General features: G+C 49.1%; 2 protein-coding genes across 2 annotated transcripts; one reads left to right on the forward strand and one right to left on the reverse strand.

Annotated features, from left to right (window-relative positions):
* Positions 1-259: 259 nt before the first annotated feature.
* POLDIP2 (DNA polymerase delta interacting protein 2) lies at positions 260-8,579 on the reverse strand. The gene is made up of 11 exons (XM_034752248.1): positions 8,404-8,579; positions 8,201-8,282; positions 7,678-7,775; positions 6,714-6,810; positions 5,977-6,052; positions 5,191-5,298; positions 4,782-4,918; positions 3,743-3,769; positions 3,415-3,540; positions 2,288-2,367; positions 260-731 (listed from the first exon to the last, which is right to left on the reverse strand). Exons 1-11 carry the CDS (start codon positions 8,562-8,564, stop codon positions 617-619), a joined length of 1,107 nt encoding a protein of 368 aa, XP_034608139.1. The 5' UTR covers positions 8,565-8,579; the 3' UTR covers positions 260-616.
* A 112-nt stretch (positions 8,580-8,691) lies between these two features.
* Positions 8,692-13,900, forward strand: TMEM199 (transmembrane protein 199). Its single transcript, XM_034752249.1, has 6 exons — positions 8,692-8,982; positions 10,669-10,742; positions 10,920-11,009; positions 11,579-11,621; positions 12,274-12,386; positions 12,570-13,900. Exons 1-6 carry the CDS (start codon positions 8,793-8,795, stop codon positions 12,663-12,665), a joined length of 606 nt encoding a protein of 201 aa, XP_034608140.1. The 5' UTR covers positions 8,692-8,792; the 3' UTR covers positions 12,666-13,900.
* The last annotated feature ends 4,518 nt before the right edge of the window (positions 13,901-18,418 follow it).

Consider the following 18,418-nt stretch of genomic DNA (forward strand, 5'->3'; position numbering starts at 1 on the left):
GCTCAATGCTGTTCACCCTTTGCACCCATTTGGTTAGAGCAGGGGCTTGGCAGCAATTCAGGGCAGAGCCTGGCAAGTAACACCCCGCCAAATGGTGCATTCCGCACACGCTACCAGGCTTCTTCAGGGAGTGCCTTACCGACATGGCACAGCCAGCGCTCACCTTCTCAGGCACAGAGGTTTGGGCTGATGGAGCTTTGCACAGCCTGGGGCAAGCTAGCCGTGAGACCAATGCCTTGGCGCACAAAGGAAGATGGGCTACAACTAGAAGGGCCAGTTTATTAAAGAGAAACCTCACATCCCAGAAAATTCAAACACATTTGGAAAGGGCCCAGCCCTGCTGAGTGGGCCCAACTTCACAGCAGCACAGTTCTAAACGCCCCGAGCTCGGGCACCAGCCAGCGCCGGGGGGAAGTAAGGATTCACTAATACAGCTTATGATGCTTACAAGCAGCCTGAAAGAGCCAGTGTTAAAGTTCAGAAACTCCCCTTTAGCAATGGTTAAAACAAAATGGTTTAAAATATTGAGAAGTTCCATATCCCTGGCTGCAGCAGAGTGGGAACCAGAGATCTGCACTGCACAACTGTTCTCCTGGGGTACCGTGCTTAGGCTGCTCTACCAGTGAAGGCCAGAGGGAGGCGTCTTCTCATCTTTGTTGCTTTCCAATGAGAAGGGTGGGATTCGGACATCAAAGTGGGAGCCATCAGGCCTCTCAAACCGAAAAGTACCCCTGCAAAACGAAGTTAGAGCCCACACTGAGACCAATGCACACCACGCCCCTCACAGTGCAAGAATGGAATGACAACTCCTGGGGGGGATCAACCTTTCTGCACTCTGCCATTGCAGGGGCCTGCCTTCGCAGAATCCTCCCACCGGCAGGAAAGCATCACCGGCCATGTGACTCACTTATGACAAGGCGGTTAGCCCAACCACAGAGCAGGCCACCCCGGGGGGGGGGGGGGGGGGGAGGGGGGGAGGGGGAAGAAAGAGGCCTAAAGCCACCCCCAGATAACTCGGACAATGCTCTGCTCAGGCCAAGCCGGAGACAGGCTAGGTTAGGCCATCTGAGTTTAGTTTGCAAATAGGTCAAATTCACATTCTTATTTACCAGCAGAAGCCCCAATGGCTCAGCAACCTGGGATCAGTCCTTAAAGGCCCATCACAGGCAGTTTGGAAGCTGAAGTTTCTGCTTCACAATTTCACAACGGAAGATTAAGCACTGAACACACATTTCTGTACACAGGTAAGACAAGTCAACTCCCCAGCAGGTCTCCCACTGCCTCAGGAAAGCAAACTTGTGTGATGCAGGATGTGAGCTAACAGGGAGGGGTCTTGATAAATAAAACAATAGCTCTGAGTCGGATTCTTCATCACCTAAGAAGACCATCTACTACAAAGGAAGCCATGTGGCTTGGTGATTCCAGCCCCTTCCTCTCCCCACTACTGGAATGGCTTCCTAGCTCTGGCGCCCGTCTTTCCTTTCAGACTTTGGGGAGGAGGGCACTACAACGAGCTGCATTCTACTCCCAGGGGATCTTTCATTCAGCTAGTCAGGAATACCCACCCATGCAAGGTGAAAGCCTGAGTTAGCAAGACCTGAACGGACAGGTCTGCTGTAGTAATTCCAGCTCAGATACAAGTGTCTGCAAAGCAGCCCCCAGCTTCTGAGAAAGGTGTGCTCAAGGGTGGGGAAGAGAGGGGTCATGTGACACCTCTCCACAATGTGCACAGTTAGGGATTTAATGAACGAGTGGTTAGTTTTCAATGCTGCTGAAGTACATGGGACTGCGTAAGCCAGGAACAATCCCAAGCGTCAGGCCTTTGGGCACTAAATTTCAGACTCACTCTGGGAGAAAGTCAGTGCACTTCACTAGCATTTCCTCCAGTGGGTTCTGCTAAAGGAAGGCCCTAGGGTACAAGAGCCCATACAACCCTGCCTCTGGGACTCAAGAGGGAACATGCCGGGGAGCTGATAATTTGGGGAACTGATAATATAAGCAGATCATTTGGAAAGGGCCCAGCTCCGTCGCAAGGGAAAAACTGGGGAAGAAGGAGGAACCAGCTCGGAGTCTCTGCCAGGGCTCATGGACAGCAGGGGTTCCTAGAACTATCACTACAGCCTGGTTTATGCAAACGTGCAGCCACCTTTAGTTGCCTTGTCCACACCCACCAGCTGTTGAGTCCTGTCAGAACCCCAGACTGTGAGCTTTCTGGGACACAGACTGTCTCGGGGTCCTAATCTCCAACTGAGGACTCTGCACTACCACAACAGTGAATGTTTCTTACCACATGTGACCACTGGATGCCTGCAGGGAGACATGGCTGCTGTATTGAAATGCTGGTTGCTCTTTGGATAAGACTGGCTCCTGAGGACACAAAGAGACCCCACTGTATCAGTCAGATCCCCCGAGATTTCTCCACAGCCAGCCATTGGCAGATTTGCTTTGCAACAAAATCAGCAGAGCTCCTCAGGCTTCAAAATGCTGCTTAGCAATTATTTCTCTTCTTGCCATCACCACCCCCATAATAAAGGCCACACCCAATAAGCAGCACCAGCAGGACACCGTATTTCAGTTCCCCCCCCAGTCAGATTGGGGGACTGAGTGAACTAGAACAACCCTCTGCTGACCAAATCTGCACTTTCTGCTGGGCTCCTTCCTGGGGTAATTCTGCAGGACTGCGAGCCTGCATAAAGCCCCACCCCCGGGCAGGCAGAAAACAGCAGGGAACCAAAGGGAGGGCGTGCGGGGGACGGGGAACAACCATTGGCACAGTTTTGGGGGGAACTGCCCCGAAACAGAGGCGAGGCATGGGGGGGGCATGCAGGGTTACCTCTCCCCCCCCCATTTCTGCAAGCTGCCTAGCTGAAGGGGGCTGCAGCTCTTCTGACTCTGCAATTGAACACTGCCTCCTGGGTCCTAGTGCCTGTCGAGCTCCCCTTCTGTGCAGCAGCGTGTGCCCGCAGTGGGGCTGGGTAAGGCGCGGCGGGGAAATGAGGGGAGGGACGGGGGGTAAGGAGAAGAGGTAGTGGGGAAGGAGGGGGGGGTGGAATAGGGCGGGGGAGGGGATTGTGGAGTAAGGCATAGATGCTGGAACTAGCGGTGGAGGCTGCAGGGTGATCTCCCACCTCAATGCAGCCAGTGCCCTGTGCTCCCCACTATCATGCCGGAGCCACATTTATTTATTGACAAATAAAATTTGCAGAATTTTAAAGTATTGCACACAGAATTTTTCGGTGCAGAATTCCCTCAGGAGTGACAGAACCTGCAAGGAACTGTGCACATGACTCTTTCACAACGCACACTTACTGCAGTCACAGGAAGTGCCCATTAAGCCGCATACTGATAAATCAACCCAGGGCGAGTGCTCAGACATAGCCTCCGTTTGGGGGACAGATATCAGGCAATACTTACCCTTCCCACAACTCCTCGGCCCCGAACAGTTTCCAGGGTGCCAGACAAACTAAATATCCTCCAGTGCCGTTCTCGCAGTTGTACCACCTCATTGTCAAGGTTCTCCAAGCGGATACAGTAACGCCACTAGAGAGGCAAGAGACAAAGTCGTCAGGAGCTGGAGCCAGCCGCCAATAGGCCAGGTATCAGGTCCACTTGCTGATGCCACCCTCCCTCAGAGCCCATCATGATAAATCTGTCCATAGCCATGGTGGGGCTTCCAGCACCTCACAGCAAAGAAATGCCCTCCTCTTCCTCTGGCTGTTTTACAGAAGCACAAGGCACTTACCCAATAGACATGGGAATTCTGGGCTTCCTGTCAAGAGAAATAAACTAGTTTAATAGATGTCCTTCAGCTCAGCACCAATGCCCCTTCAGCGATCAGCACAGCACAAGCACGCAGGGCTGACTGGGCAGCACAGACTGAGGCACTCTCCAAATTCACCCATGAGTTAGTCCCTCATTCCCAGGGTAACACTGGCCTGAGCATCTATGTAACTGTGACAGAAGAGCTCCAGGGATCCACCAGTGACTGGAGAACTGACCAGTCATGGGTACCCCTGTTAATTATACCTCTGTGCTGTTAGAGGATGCCCAACTCCACATGCTGTTGGTTAGCAGATGGGATACATACCAGTTCAGCTCTCCGAAGCTTAGCTTCCATCAGGGCCTGCTTGTGTTGTGGTCCAAGGCTGCCTTACAATCCTACTGATCCTAGAGGCATTGTTTATTTTGAAACTGTATGTGTAAATTCCCAGCTCTCCACCCCACAAGGCAGCTGCTAATACACAAGCTGAACCCCGAGCAGCGAGGTGTCAGAAGCACAGGGTGTCAGCTGAATCCAGAAAGCTTTAATCTCCTCAGCCCCAGGGAGAAGGCAAAGCAGCCGAGTGTCAAACCCCAGGCGGGGCGGGGGAGACTAAGTGTAACTCACTGCGGTCCAGATTGCGCTGGTGCCATTTCACATCCAACACTAACAGCAGGGAGTGTTAATGATACAGGCATTGTGAAAATTCTCACCTGCCCTTTAGTAGCACCTCTCCCACAGAGCAGCCCAAGGCGTTTCACAGAACTCAGCTAACAACTAGCAGGGGCTGAGATGGGGATGTTCCCATAACCATTCTGTCCCATGTTTCCATGTTCACGACCACTGAGGATAATGATATGTGAGGATGCAACTAGAACAAGAAGCCAGGTCACAGGACGAAAGCGAGATGCTGCAGCAGGACTCGGCGCTATCTGCACTGGCCCATAGAAAGGATGGAGGTGTTTTAAATGGGGTGGAGAGAGTAACAATGGTGTCCACGCTAGGTAAGACCCAGACCTACCCTCATGCCCATGTAGAAGGGGATGACGGTGACTCGGATATTCTCGGTGGTTTCTCGGTGCACATCAGACAGCTCTAACCAGGGATGATTCTTTTCCTGCCACGCACACAGCGTGTCCCTCGCTACAAAAGGCGGAACTGCAGGGAGTGGAAAGATGACAGTTTATCCAAAAGGCTATAGATAAGCTACTCAACTCCCGCCTCTCAGACAGAGCAGCAGCTTTTACATGGTTACAGAGGTCTGTCTAAGGATGCTTCTGCTAGAACAAAGCCTCTCACCCCATGGGTAAAGCACTGCACCTAAGACAATGAGCTGTAGATGCCGGTCTTTCCTTATGAAGGTGCCTTATAGGAGCACACAGCTCTGTAGAGGCTTTCTCTAGGGCAAGGCTCGAGGGGCATGCAGTTACCTTTTGTCTGGTCGTACATAAGAAACCTCTCAAAGAGCTCATGCTGGATTGGCACCTGATCAGTGGAGCTGTAGGGAAGGATGTCTTCATGGCTTACATAGTCTAGACCTAGAGAAGAAGCCTACATCAGCCATTAAATGCCACCAGCCAAGGGAGATTCACAGGAGGCACCTTAGCAGGGCAATAAATTACACTAATGAGTAGTAAAAGGGCCTGGCAGAGGAAATCTAAACTAGCAAAACTATCCTCAACCTACAGGACACTCCCTGGCAATAATTCTTCACATCTTGCTTTACCACCTTCTTCAAAAGAGATACATACTTCTCCAATTCTCTTCTTGAGCCTCTAACGGCTGCAGAAGTGATTAGACTATCACACAAGGACTTCGGATAGGGAACACAACAGAAGGAGAAACAGAGATCCAGCAGCCCTAGAAATAAAGGAGGCGAAAGGAATGCAGGGTGTAGGATCTGAGAATATCTACTGCTAAGTAGAGAGAGTGGGGTTTGGGATCAACAGCTCAAAGTATCTGAGCAACAGTCAAGACTCCCTCACTCGCCTAGCCACTGACTCCAGTTGAACATACCTCTTCACAGTGCTGTGCATGTCAGTCACTCGACTGTTCTCCAAGAGGCCTACAAACTGCACCTAGGAGGCATTCCAGGGGTAGATCTACGTACTGCTGTTACTAGACTTCACTAGTGATGGTACCTCTCATGGTCCTCCTCGCCTGATCGCATGAGAATCTGCACTCTCCAGAAAGCTTAAGAGCAGCTATTTACTCACCTGGTATGGCATAGAGAGCTCGACTGTCGTCATGATTCGCCAGGAACGTCACTGCTTCCGTCTGTGACCTCTGAGACTGAAAATAAGGGGGATTTAGCGCTTTGAATGGACAATACTGTGGGCCGACAGCAGTTTTATTATTCTTATCTCAAGATTGTACATTTATTTCATTTAACCAGTTCAGCTCAGAACAAACATTTCTCTTGTTTTAATCTCCTAGAGAACAATCACAATTCAAACACCAACTAAAAAGGAGATTTTGTTCCTATTGCCTTTACCTAACCTGTCAAGTATCAGAAGGGTAGCCGTGTTAGTCTGGATCTGTAAAAACCGACAAAGAGTCCTGTGGCAACTTATAGACTAACAGACGTATTGGAGCATAAGCTTTCGTAGTTGAATATGTTTGACGAAGTGGGTATTCACCCACGAAAGCTTATACTCCAATACGTCTGTTAGTCTATAAGGTGCCACGGGACTCTGTCGCTTTTAACCTAGGCAGAAGAAATTTGACCTACTCAGAAGAGTAATGGTTAAACATTTCTGATGATCTTTCTTAGCAGAATGATGACCTGGTAAAACAGAACCAGTCAGTCACCCCTGTTCCAAACATTCCCACTATAGAGGAACAACATTAACAGCACGCTCCCAGCCTTTCATTACAGCTGCTGTCTGCATCTAAGGAATTAACAGAAGAGGGAGATCTTTGGGTGTCAAGAACAAGGTTATCAGACACTTACTATATGTGGGCAATCCCGAGCATCTATTAGCACCTGATAGTAGGTGTGAGTTTTGCCTTTGACTTCTTTGGATCCATGACCTGCTGCACTTTCACTCCTAAAGAGAAAGACAAATTCTGAGCACAAGAGCTCCTTTCACTAGCCTACACCCTACGGATGTGATTACACCTGCCAGCAGCAAGTGAGACAGAGCGGGAATAAGTTTGGTCGTACATCAGGTTGCATCTCTGATATTGTAGATAAAGTACGAACAGTTGCTACCCACAACAAGTTCATTCTTAAAGGAAAAGGGGGTTCTGAATACACTGCAGGATCTCCAGTCGCTCCATTTCAGTCAATGTGAGATTCACACCACCCACACATACAGCAATAAATGATGAGAGATGCCTATATATATCTCCATGTCAGTGGCATGATAGCCCCCATTTACAGAGACTGAGAAGTGTCTCACTAGTCAGTCAGGCTTCCTATCTGGGTTAATGCTTTCACTCCGCCCTTATTTTCAATGTGTTCACTCCTCAGTCCTATCTATGTCCCACAAGACTCACAGCTGCATGGAGTGGAAGGTGAAAGACAAGGAGGCTCCATCTCTGAGAAGGCTGAACTGAACCTAGCTTGCCAAGACTGGAGCCAAGGCCAACCAGTTCAAATCACTAGGAACCTATACAGCAACCTACACCTAAATCCACAGGAGTTTCTTTCGTTAACATGCAATTCCACCCTCCATTTGTTTCTAAAGCGCACACACCATTCCCTAAAACCTTCCTCCCACCTTTTAACTTAGTCTAAATTAATACCAAAATAGTTTCTCTTATTATGAGCCGATCTCTCCCAGTTTGATGCTCACACAAAAGTCACCCGAGGCTTTGCCTCACTCTTTCCTAAAACCTCTGTGATCCTGACCAGGAAGAACAGTGAAAGGCGTAAGCAGCATGGGAGCAAATGAACAAATGTAAATCCTTACTTTTCTGGAACAGGAGAAGCAACATCCCGATCATACAACCTGGCTTGCCAGGGAAACAGGACTATTCCTCGGTAGCCAAATACACTGTGAAGAAACAGCTGAAAAGGGGAATCATAAACTTCAGTCCTGCGTAAATCACAGCCAAGAGATTAAAACCCACCCCAAAAAAGGGTAACAACCTCACACTTCTAAAGCAGCAGCATTTTATTTGTATTATGCAGGGAGAACTAGCAAGATTTGGGCAGAACCTGGGTTGATGGGGCAGGGGAGAAGAAAGAATCTAAGACATGCTCCATTTTCTGGACCTGTTGGCAGAGAGGAGAGGGGTGACAGAGAAGGAGGGAACGGAGAAGGCTTGGGGGGCGGGAGAAGTGGGAACTAAACCCCCGGAGCTGTCGGAGCCGCAGGCAGAGCTGGTCGGGGGCGCAGCGAGGCCAGGAATGGAGACGGGCTCCGCACAGCGGGGGCAGGTTCACTCTCTCCCTGGCTGCTGGAGGGACGAGGCTTGGGAGCGGACACCTACCTGGCCCGTTTCGTATTTGCCCTGCGGCTTCGGCACCTCGAACACTCCCACCGGCTCCAGCACTTTGCCCTCGGCCCGGTTCCTGGGGGGGAACCACAGCGAGTCAGGCCAGGCGGGGGCCGGGGTCCCGCAGAGCCCCGCCCCGCCCCGCAGACCCCCGCCCCGCGGACCCCGCCCGCCGCGCGGACCCGACCCCGCCTCACCGGGACGAGAGGTGGCGGCGCGGGGGCAGCTGCGAGGCCCCGGGGCCCCCCGCACACAGCGCCCGGAGCCCGCGGCTCGGGGCCGCCCTGAGCGGCAGCGCCCGGACCCGGCACCCGCTCAGCGCCGCCGCCAGGTAGCGCCGCGCCGCGCCGCCCGACATGCCGCCCGCCTGCCCAGGCCGGCCGAGCCGGGACAACGGACGGGCCTGGCTCTGACACCACCCCCGGGCCACAATGCCCCGCGCGGCCGCCGCCCCCGCCGGTTATGCAACCTCCGCCTTCCCAGCGCCCTTTGCGAGCGGCCACTCCCGGAGAAGCCGCTCTCTATGGCTGGTCGGGGAGGCCTTGGGAACGGGCCTGTGATCATGTGACCCCCCGTCCTGTCCAAGATGGCGTCCTCCATACTGGCGGGGGAGCGGCTGGTGCGGGCGGCGGCCTCTGCCAGCGGGGAGCTTGGGCGGCTTCCCCGCGAGCTGCGGGCGGAGCTGGAGGCCGCTTTGGGGGCCCAGGCCGCCGGGCGCGGCCCCCTCGTCCCCTTCAGCCTGCTCCGGAAGCTGCAGGGCGCCCTGCGCCAGGCAGGTGAGAGGCGCCGGTCGGGGCCATGGCCTGAGGCTGAGCGTCCGCCGGGCTCATTTCCGGCCCCCTACGGCCAGGGTCGGCGCGGGGGGGCACGAGGGGTACACTTACTCCCCCCCCAAGATCTTCTAGGGGGCCCCAAATTATTGTCAGCAAAGCCAAAACGTGCACAAAGTTATTCACGGCTAAGCGGCGGAACAGCATCAGAGCGAGAGCTTCACCCTTTATATAAACTATAAATCCATGCAACATACTGACACCGCAGCCAAACTTTGCTTTTGCAGACTCTTAAAATCTAAGATTTTCTAGGGAGTTAACTAGCCCCTGGAATCCTGGAAGGTTGTTCGCTTTTTAAATAACATCCAGGGCCCCCAAAATACCTACCCCCTCTTCCAGTAATGGGACTCTAAAACTGGCTTCCATCTCCTGTGAGTGTCACAGCCTTGATCTGCCTCCGCTGAAATCCTTCTCCCGGTTCCTTGCTTCTCTGTGGTCTCCCCAAGTCCCAGCTCCCCAGCAAAATGCTGCTGCTCTCTTTCTCACCTATACAGAGAAACATGGCCCCATTGTACTATCTTCAGACTGTTCCTTGTTACTTCAGGCAGCTTGGAACTGGAGCCTTCCATTCTTGTCTATAAAAACCTCATGGATTTTGAGTCATCTGTCCTAATGGATCTCTTGTCTCTAACTCCCCTCTTGTCTAGAACCATCAACCTCTGTCCCTTCAGACAGTGTGGCCAGCATTGGTGTTGACTTCTCTCCAACTCCTGCCTCCAGCGACCCCTTTTTGTATCTCAGCCTCCTTATTATGTCTATACCTCTGACATGTTTCTTTCCCTGTTGCAGGAAGGATGGCTGTATAATTAAGGCACAGGATTTAGAATTTAAGGCACAAATTGGGCTTTTTTTCATGGCTCTGCCACTTTGGGAAAATCACTTAACGTCTATCCCTTAGTTTCCTCCTCTGTACAATGAGGATAATACTAACTTCACAGGGTATTTGGTGGCCTAAGTTATTGTTTTTAAAGTGCATTGAAATCTTCAGCTTGTAGGTGTTAGACAAGTGCATAGTATTAATCTCTAACTCCTCTAAACTGTTTGAGGATCCATCTCAGATGATAGACTCTACAAACCTTGTACTTTAAATCAACAGTTAATTTTATCCACAAAGTGTTCTCTCAGAATTGGCTGAATTAAAACTATTGCAAAGTGTAAAAATTCAAGTTAAACAGTCAAAATAAACCCCCTCATTTTACAATATTTCCTCACTTACCTTGTTAACATCTTCATTGCTCAAACTGATCTCAAAACTAATTTGAAATCTAGTTATAATGCTACTTGTCTTTCATTTATCCTGGAACTGTGAACCTAGCTAGTTTCACTTTAGTACTCTTGTACTAAGCAGATGCTGTTAGGTGGAAGGGTCAGGATTTTTATTTTGTTCTCCTTGACAACCTATTTAACTTAACAAAAACAATTTTGTTTAAAACTACTTGTTGTTTTTAAACTCTGTTTCTCTCACTCACACACACACTCTCTCTCTCTCTCTCTCTATGTCTTGGAGACATTTCCATGTTGCATCCTTGATGTGACCAGCTAGAGATCCAGAGACTGACCTGGATGTTACATTTCACTGCTTTGCCTACATTTCTGAACTGAAAGGATTTAGAGGAACTCTTTGTGTTGTAGGTTCTCCTGTGTATCTCCATGAGCTACTGGAAGGCAGCGAGATTTATCTCCCTGAAGTGGAGAAACCTCCAAGGGTATGTAACAAGCATGGGATAAATGCTAGTTACAGCTATTGTTAGAACATTGTTTCCATCTCTTAGCTAGGGACGTTACTAAAACTAGATGTTTTTCATGTGCCAAGAAACGTACAGAATAAATTAATGGCACCTCAGCTCTCATCGCAGTTTCTCTTGTTTATTAATTGTCTTTAGAACCCAGAGCTGGTGGCCCGTCTGGAGAAGATAAAGGCTAAGCTAGCCAATGAGGAATACAAGCGGATAACAAGAAACATCAACTGCCAGGTCTGAAGAAAGGCAGGGAAGATACAAGATCAGAATAAATCTGGACAGTCTGTTCTCCACCAATTATAAAAGTTTACCGTACCCTATGGAACCACCATAAATGTTAAAGTAATACGTACTCAGCACAGCTCTTTCGTGGCAATGCTCAGAGATGAATTTGGGGTCCCAGGCTCTTTGGTTTGGAAGCTGAGAGGCAAAAGCAACTCAGCTCTATGTGGAGAGCATCTGATATTCCTTTCCCATGACCCCCACTGGCCTATCCAAGAGTATCACTGTTGAGCTCCAGAGTCCCTCACCGGGAGTGAGGATTGGTGCAGCACAAGGCCTTTAAAGGGAGAAATAGAGAAGTGCTGGAAGCCTTCCACCTCAAACAGGGCTGCCAAATCTGTATTGTAAACAAGGGAACCGGAGCCATCAGGGTGCTACCCACAAGCCTGTTGATCAAATATAGTTCTAGTCTCAACGGGGCAGCAGTGCAGGATGCTCTACTGGAATTGTCTCCACTATGGAATTGACACCTAGGGTGGAATAAGGTTTTTATAACCCGGTTCTTCTCCTTCTCCTCTCAGGAACTGAACCGGTACGGGACTCTGGCTGACTTGGGAAGGCAAGGTGAGTTGTATCAACACAGGAGGAAGCAGGCAGTGTATGCCCAGCAGGCAGAAAGCCAATTGTGAAAATTAAATCAATTGCCATCTACTCATCCTCAAAGACAGAGCAGCCCCACCTCTCTCTGACTAGCAGGGTGTGTTTCACTAGATGGGTTTAATTTGAAATAAGGGACGGTCCCTATTTATACATTAAATAACTTGGGATGATTATATGGGTGTCAGAGTTTGAAGGATTTTGAAAAGCCTCAGGATTGGGAGTTTGGATCAGAAGGGGAGACCATGGTGCCTAAAGAAGAGATGTCTGCCAGCTCTGACCTAGATAGCCTGACCAGTGAAATTTTATTTCTAGCTTGCTTCTCTCTGGCTCACGCTGTCCCCCTGCTGCAGTTTGCGGGCCCAGCAATGCAGGCAGAGGTGAATTTGTTAGTGTTTTAAATCAAAATTGCTTCTTCAAAAGAGGCAAGTTTTTTCAAAAGGTACAACACGTGTTTATTCTTGAGTGTTTTTCTATCTGAACAATGGGGAAGGGACTGGCAGATTCAGGCAGAGGTACTCTAGCTTACCCCAAGACCTTACGTTGCATGCTAATGACAAACCGCTTTTATCTGCAAATGCTTTTGCTGACATCTCTCCTCCCTCCCTCCCGTCCCCAGTTAGGTCCATGAAAGCCGTGGTCATCACCATATTCAACTTCATTGTCACAGTGGTGGCTGCATTTGCCTGCACATACCTGGGCAGCCAGTACATCTTCACAGAAATGGCAGCGGTGAGTGTGAGCTGGGACAGCACGGTTTCCATGTTTGTTTTTTCCATCCTCAACCTCCTTTGGCGTGTTCAGAGCACATTGGAAGGACCTGGCAGGAATGCCATCTCCACTGAGAACAGGAGGCTGATTGGAATGCTCCAGCAGCGTCACTTAAACCTCCCTTATTTCTTCTTGTCCCCCCAGCGTGTGCTGTCAGCTGTGATCGTGGCCTCAGTGGTGGGCTTGGCTGAACTGTACGTGATGGTGCGGACCATGGAAGGGGAGCTTGGAGGATTGTAGTCAGGAGGCTTTCACTTAGACTGTGATCCTTATGCTGGAGGTCTTTTCCTCCCCTGTGGGTTGAATGAATCACCAGATGCACTGAACAGGGACCTTGTGGCATGGAACAGAAGAGTCAGCCGCATTGGGAGGTTTCAAATCCATGAATGGCCCAGGGAAGAGTGGGGGGATCGTCTAGCTCTGAAGTTGCTGTCCCTTGTTCAAAATAAATGGGTTCTGTGTGCATTAGAATTACCTTCCTCCTGCCTGAAGGCAGATTCCTAGGGCGGAGGTGCTGCGTGTACCGGGGCAGCCTGGGTGCGTCTCTGCCCTCTTTATCCCAACCCCTACTCCATTGCTTCTACAGAAGCCATTACACTTGGTTTCTTTAATGCTCTTCCATTCCTGCATGGTGCACTAGCCAAGCTGTTTTAGGGTAAAGCACAGTTTGTACAGGGCATGAGCCCTGCCTGCTCTTGACTGAAGCAGTGGGTGCCTCACCCAGGCCCTGTGCTCATGGCAGTGCATTTTCTCCCCCCTGCAGACAGCTGCTCCCCTGGAGAATGAGGGCACTTACTCCCACACTGTTCCTCCCATACTGGGACATTTCCTAACTCAGAAGGTCTTGCAGCCAATACAGGGAATTCTTTATCTGTTAAGATGAGATCTAATAGAGAAACTGACTGCAGATCTAAAAATTAATGATAGCTTAGGTATAAGTGATTATGACTTATGTACAGTGTGAATAAAGTCTAGACCAGTAATATAGATACGTGTGCTACTTTAATAAGGCCAGTTTCACAAAGCCAAAAACAATTGGGCCAAATGAGCTGGGAGGGATGACTTAAGCAGAAAAATGTAAATGATAATTGGGAAACATTTAACAACACCTTACTAGATGCCCAAAAAGATGCAAGCAAGGAAGAAAGATGTATTGATTAAAAACTGACTTCTTTTAGAGGGGAAAGGAAGGCAGCTATAAAAAAAAAAATGTGTAACAAATTAAAGAAAAGGGGGAATGGATAGGGACAAGTCACAAGTTGGAAATTGTAGAAAACGTATAAGGGAAGCATATGGACATAAGGAGAAATCTATAGCCAGCAGAATTAAGAAGGAGTTTTAAAAATATATTAGGAACAAAAGCAATCATGATAATGGTATTGGTCCATTACTAGCTGGAAATGGTAGAATCATCACTCATCAGAAAAGGCAGAAGTGTTCAATAAATATTTCTGTTCTGTATTTAGGGAAAGACAGATGATATAGTCTCATCGTATGGTGATAACTCCACTCCACTAGTTGGGCATTTTTAAATCAGCAGGTTCAGATAACTTGCAACCATGATTTTTAAAGAGCTGGCTGAGGAGCCTCCCAGGCCACTAATGTTGGTTATCAGTGAGTCCTGGGGAAGTTCCAGGAGATTGGAAACAAGCTAATATTGTGCCAATTTCTAAAAAAGGCAAACGGAATGACCTGGGTCATTATAGGCCTGTCAGCCCGACACTGATCCTAGGGAAGCTAATGGAGCCGGTGATACAAGACTTGATTAATCAAGAATTAAAGGAAGGTAATGTAATTAATGCAAATCATCATGGGTTTACGGAAAACAGATGCTGTCTAACTAGTAATCTCATCAAAAAATATCTGGCTGATAAAGGTATAATGGACTTGGACTTTCAGAAAACCTTTGACAAGGTCCCTCACCAAAGGCTCTTAAACAAAGTAAGCAGTGCTGGGACAAGAGGGAATGTCCTCTTGTGGATCAGTAACTGGTTAAAAGAAAGGAAACAAGAGTAGGAATAAATGGTTAGTTTTCACACAGGAAAAAGGTAAATCATGGGGTCCCCCACAAATCTACACTGGGACCAGGGCTGGTTAGCATATTTATAAGTGATCTGGAAAACTGGGTGAACAGTGAAGTGGAAACATTTGCAGATGACACTGAACTACTCAAGATAGTTAAGTCCAAAGCAGACTGTGAAGAGTTACAAAGGGATCTTAATAAACTGGGTGACTGGAGAACAAAATGGCAGATGAAATTCAGTATTGATAAATGCAAAGTAATGCACATTGGAAAAATTAGTCCTAACTATGCATATAAAATTATGGGGTTTAAATTACCTATTACCACTTAAGAAAGATCTTGGAATCATTATGGATGGTTCTCTGAATACATCTTGTCAATGTGCAGCCGCAGACAAAAAAGCTAACAATGTTAGAAACCATTAGGAAAGGAATAGATGATAAAACCAAATATCGCGATGCCACTATATAAATCCATGGTACTCCCACACCTTAAATAATGCATGCAGTTCTGGTTGCCCCCTCTCAAGATATATTAATTGGCAAAGGGACAGAGCAGGGCAACAAGAATTCACTATGGTGAGAAGCCTACTTGGACAAAGATTGTAAATTGCTAACATTAAGTTTTAGTCACTAAAAAGCATGTTTTACTTGTAACCAACCTGTGTCTTCTGTTCTTCTCTCTTAAACCTACCTTCTTCATTAGTAACTTTGTCCTTGTGTTATTACCAAGCCATGCCAGTGCCGGCCATTGAAGTGAAGTGTGGATCTTCAGCTGAACCACCAGGCTGAAGTGCACTTTGTCTCTTTGGAGGCAGCAAACTTAACTTCTGTGGGGGTCCGGCGAGAGGGAACGGACACTGCAATGGAGACCGTTTGGGGGCAACTCCAGAACATGAAGGGCTGTTGGTGTCGTCCTGCAAGGAATGACCGGGCTGGTGGAAGCCAAGATGTGGCCACTGTGCTGTGAACACGCTGCTGGTGCTAGGGCTCTGAGTCAAACCTGCACAGCACAGATGCACTCGGGATTACAGGGCAGGCAGAGACACAACCCCTCACTGGTCTGGGTGAACCCCAGAGTACACGGGGGAGTGGTAAATAATGAAGAGGACAAATCACTGATTCAGAGTGATCGCGATCGCTTGGTAAACTGGGCGCAAGCAGACTGTGTTTTAATGAGGCTAAATGTACACATGGGAACAAAGACTGAGCCGCACTTGCATCAAATTTGTTGATGGCCAGTTTATATCCATGTGTTCCTGTGTCCAAATTGGCACTTAACTTAGAACAGGGGTCGGCAACCTTTCAGAAGTGGTGTGCCGAGTCTTCATTTATTTACTCTAATTTAAGGTTTCGCGTGCCAGTAATACATTTTAACATTTTTAGAAGGTCTCTTTCTATAAGTCTATAATATATAACCCTAAACTATTGTTGTATGTAAAGTAAATAAGGTTTTTAAAATGTTTAAAAAACTTCATTTAAAATTAAATTAAAATGCAGAGCCCCCCGGACCGGTGGCCAGGACCCGGGCTGTGTGAGTGCCACTGAAAATCAGCTTGCGTGCCACCTTTGGTTGCCTACCCCTGACTTGGATAATGCCTCTTGCCTACCCCTGACTTGGATAATACCTCCCCCTCCCTGGTATTTATCCCTCTGATGTACTTAGAGAGCAGTCAGATCTCCCCTCAGCCTTTGTTTGGTTGGACTAAACAAGCCAAGCTCCTTGAGTCTCCTCTCAAAGTAGGTTTTCCATTCCTCAGATCATCCTAGCAGGCCAGACTTGCCCGCACTGTTCCAGATGAGGTCTCACCAGTGCCTTGTATAATGGCAATAACCCTTCACTGTCTCTACTGGAAATACCTCACCTGATAAATCCTAGGACAGCATTAGCCTTTTTCACAGCTGCATCACACTGATGGCTGAGTCATCCTGTGATCAACCAACACTCGCAGGCCTTGCACCTCCTCCAGGGGGCATGAGGGAGTCTCCATCACTGACAATCTCTAACTCAGACTTGGTGTTTTTCTAACAGCTCTGCTCTGGGAATTATTTTGGGCAGTTCTCTGGCCTGTGCTATCCAGGGGGTCAGCTTTCATGATCACAATGGCCCCCTCTGGCCTTGGAATCTCTGAGCTCCCCCTAGCTCTGGGGACTGTTCAGCCCCACTTCCTGGCAGTGGAGGGGGGTAATGCAGCATGCGCCACAGGGACAGAGACTAGCCTCTCCCTTGCTTTGTCATTCCATTCCACCATCAGTGGGGAGCAAACTGAACAACCTCAACCCCTGTAACCAGGAACCATCAACGGCGAAAGGGCAAGCCCGTGGGTGTCTGCCGTGCCCAGCAATAGCAACAAATGCTGTCATTGTAAACACTGGCTCTGGGATGATGTTACCACTCCTTGGGCAGCTCTTTGCATCTCTCCAACTGGGATTGTGGGTGCTCCCGCTGCTTGGATCCTCACCCAGTCCAGTCGATACAAAGGAGCCCTGCTTGTATAAAATAAAAGGCGTGTGTGACCTATTTCTGTAGCCTCCCAAGCCAGAGGCAGAGTGACTGCAGCAGGGTGTTGGATCTCATAGGAGTCTGACTCCCTCTTACACTGGTCTAGGTAAGATGCACCCAGCTTCTCACTCCCTCTTTGCCTAAGTCCACCGTAAGTAAAACCTGGCTTCAGGGTGAGACGTCCTGCTTCCATCGGTCCCACCGCAGAGGTGCACTTACCTTGTTAGCATCAGATTCAGCTGGTGCCTCAGTTTCTCCATTGGTTGGGTGGTTTAGCTCTTCTGCTGAACCCGAATCACCCCCTCCCAGGGTAATCCGTGACAATCCACAAGGAGGGAAAACAAACTCCTGAGCTACAGCTCCTTCTCAGGGGCTGGACGAACCACCCCAGTAATTCACCACTCTCTGTGCTCCAGAATGGCCCTTGCCCAGCCCTGTCCAGACACCTTGAGGCCCCTTCCCCTTGGAGAGAGACGAGGTGAGCGGAGCCTAACCTGCCCTGGTCACCACCTTAGCAGAGAACAGAACAGCAAACCTACCCTTAACCCTGACCTGTCCCAGCCTGAGGAAAATGGGCCTTCTTATACCCAGCATGCTTTGTTAGCAGCTTACAGGTCCCATGTTCACTGGATGGCAAGTCCCAGAATCCCTTGGTGTTTGGCAAAGAACAAGTCACAGGAGCAAGATGAACTCTGATCCTTCTAACCCCGCTTCCCCCTGCCACAGCCACTGTTGCATGTGGGGACTGGGCTTCTGTTTCAGGTGAATCTTTGGGGGTTTACTGCTCTGCCTTTAAAAAATCACCTGGAATTGTAAGTGCAGCTCTGCAGGCAGTTCCCCTCCCTCACACGGTGACGTCCCAGCCCCACATGTTTGAAAGTCACCATGACTGGACAGTGGCATCAGTGGTGTGACTTTGTGGGAAGGAATGCAGGTGCCAAGTGAGTCCATTCCTGGGAGCTGGTTCCTGTGTCAGAGGATGTGATGGGCTTTGGGAGATTTTAAATTACAAATTAAGCTTTTGAAAGATGACTTGCCAGGCAGCTGGGACGTGAAACCCACATAAGATTCCAACTCAGTGCAAACACAGCGCCAGAGATGCTCAGCGTAGACAAGAATACCTGGAAATCACTTCCTCATTCTCTTAGGGCACAGGGTCATTCCCCTCAACTTCAACAGTGCAGGACCTAGCCCTGTGCTGCCAAGCTGTGAGTCCAGGGTTCTGTGTCCCCCCAGCACCACAAACATCTTGAGCCCAGTAAGAAATACAGCTCCCTGCTTTGCACCAGAGACCAGTGATGCCACCCACTGCTGCAGGAGAGACACAACTACTATTGTCTGGCAGAGCGGCTGCAATATTGGATGTTCCGCATAAGGGCCCCAGCTCCTGGAATCCAGTGATTAGGGAGAATCTCGGCTCTCATTTAAAACAAAGCTAAGTGGAGTGTCTAGTCCTCATGGGTGCAAA

Source organism: Trachemys scripta, chromosome 18, assembly GCF_013100865.1.
Source record: "Trachemys scripta elegans isolate TJP31775 chromosome 18, CAS_Tse_1.0, whole genome shotgun sequence".
In the NCBI taxonomy this organism is placed as follows: Eukaryota; Metazoa; Chordata; order Testudines; family Emydidae; genus Trachemys; species Trachemys scripta.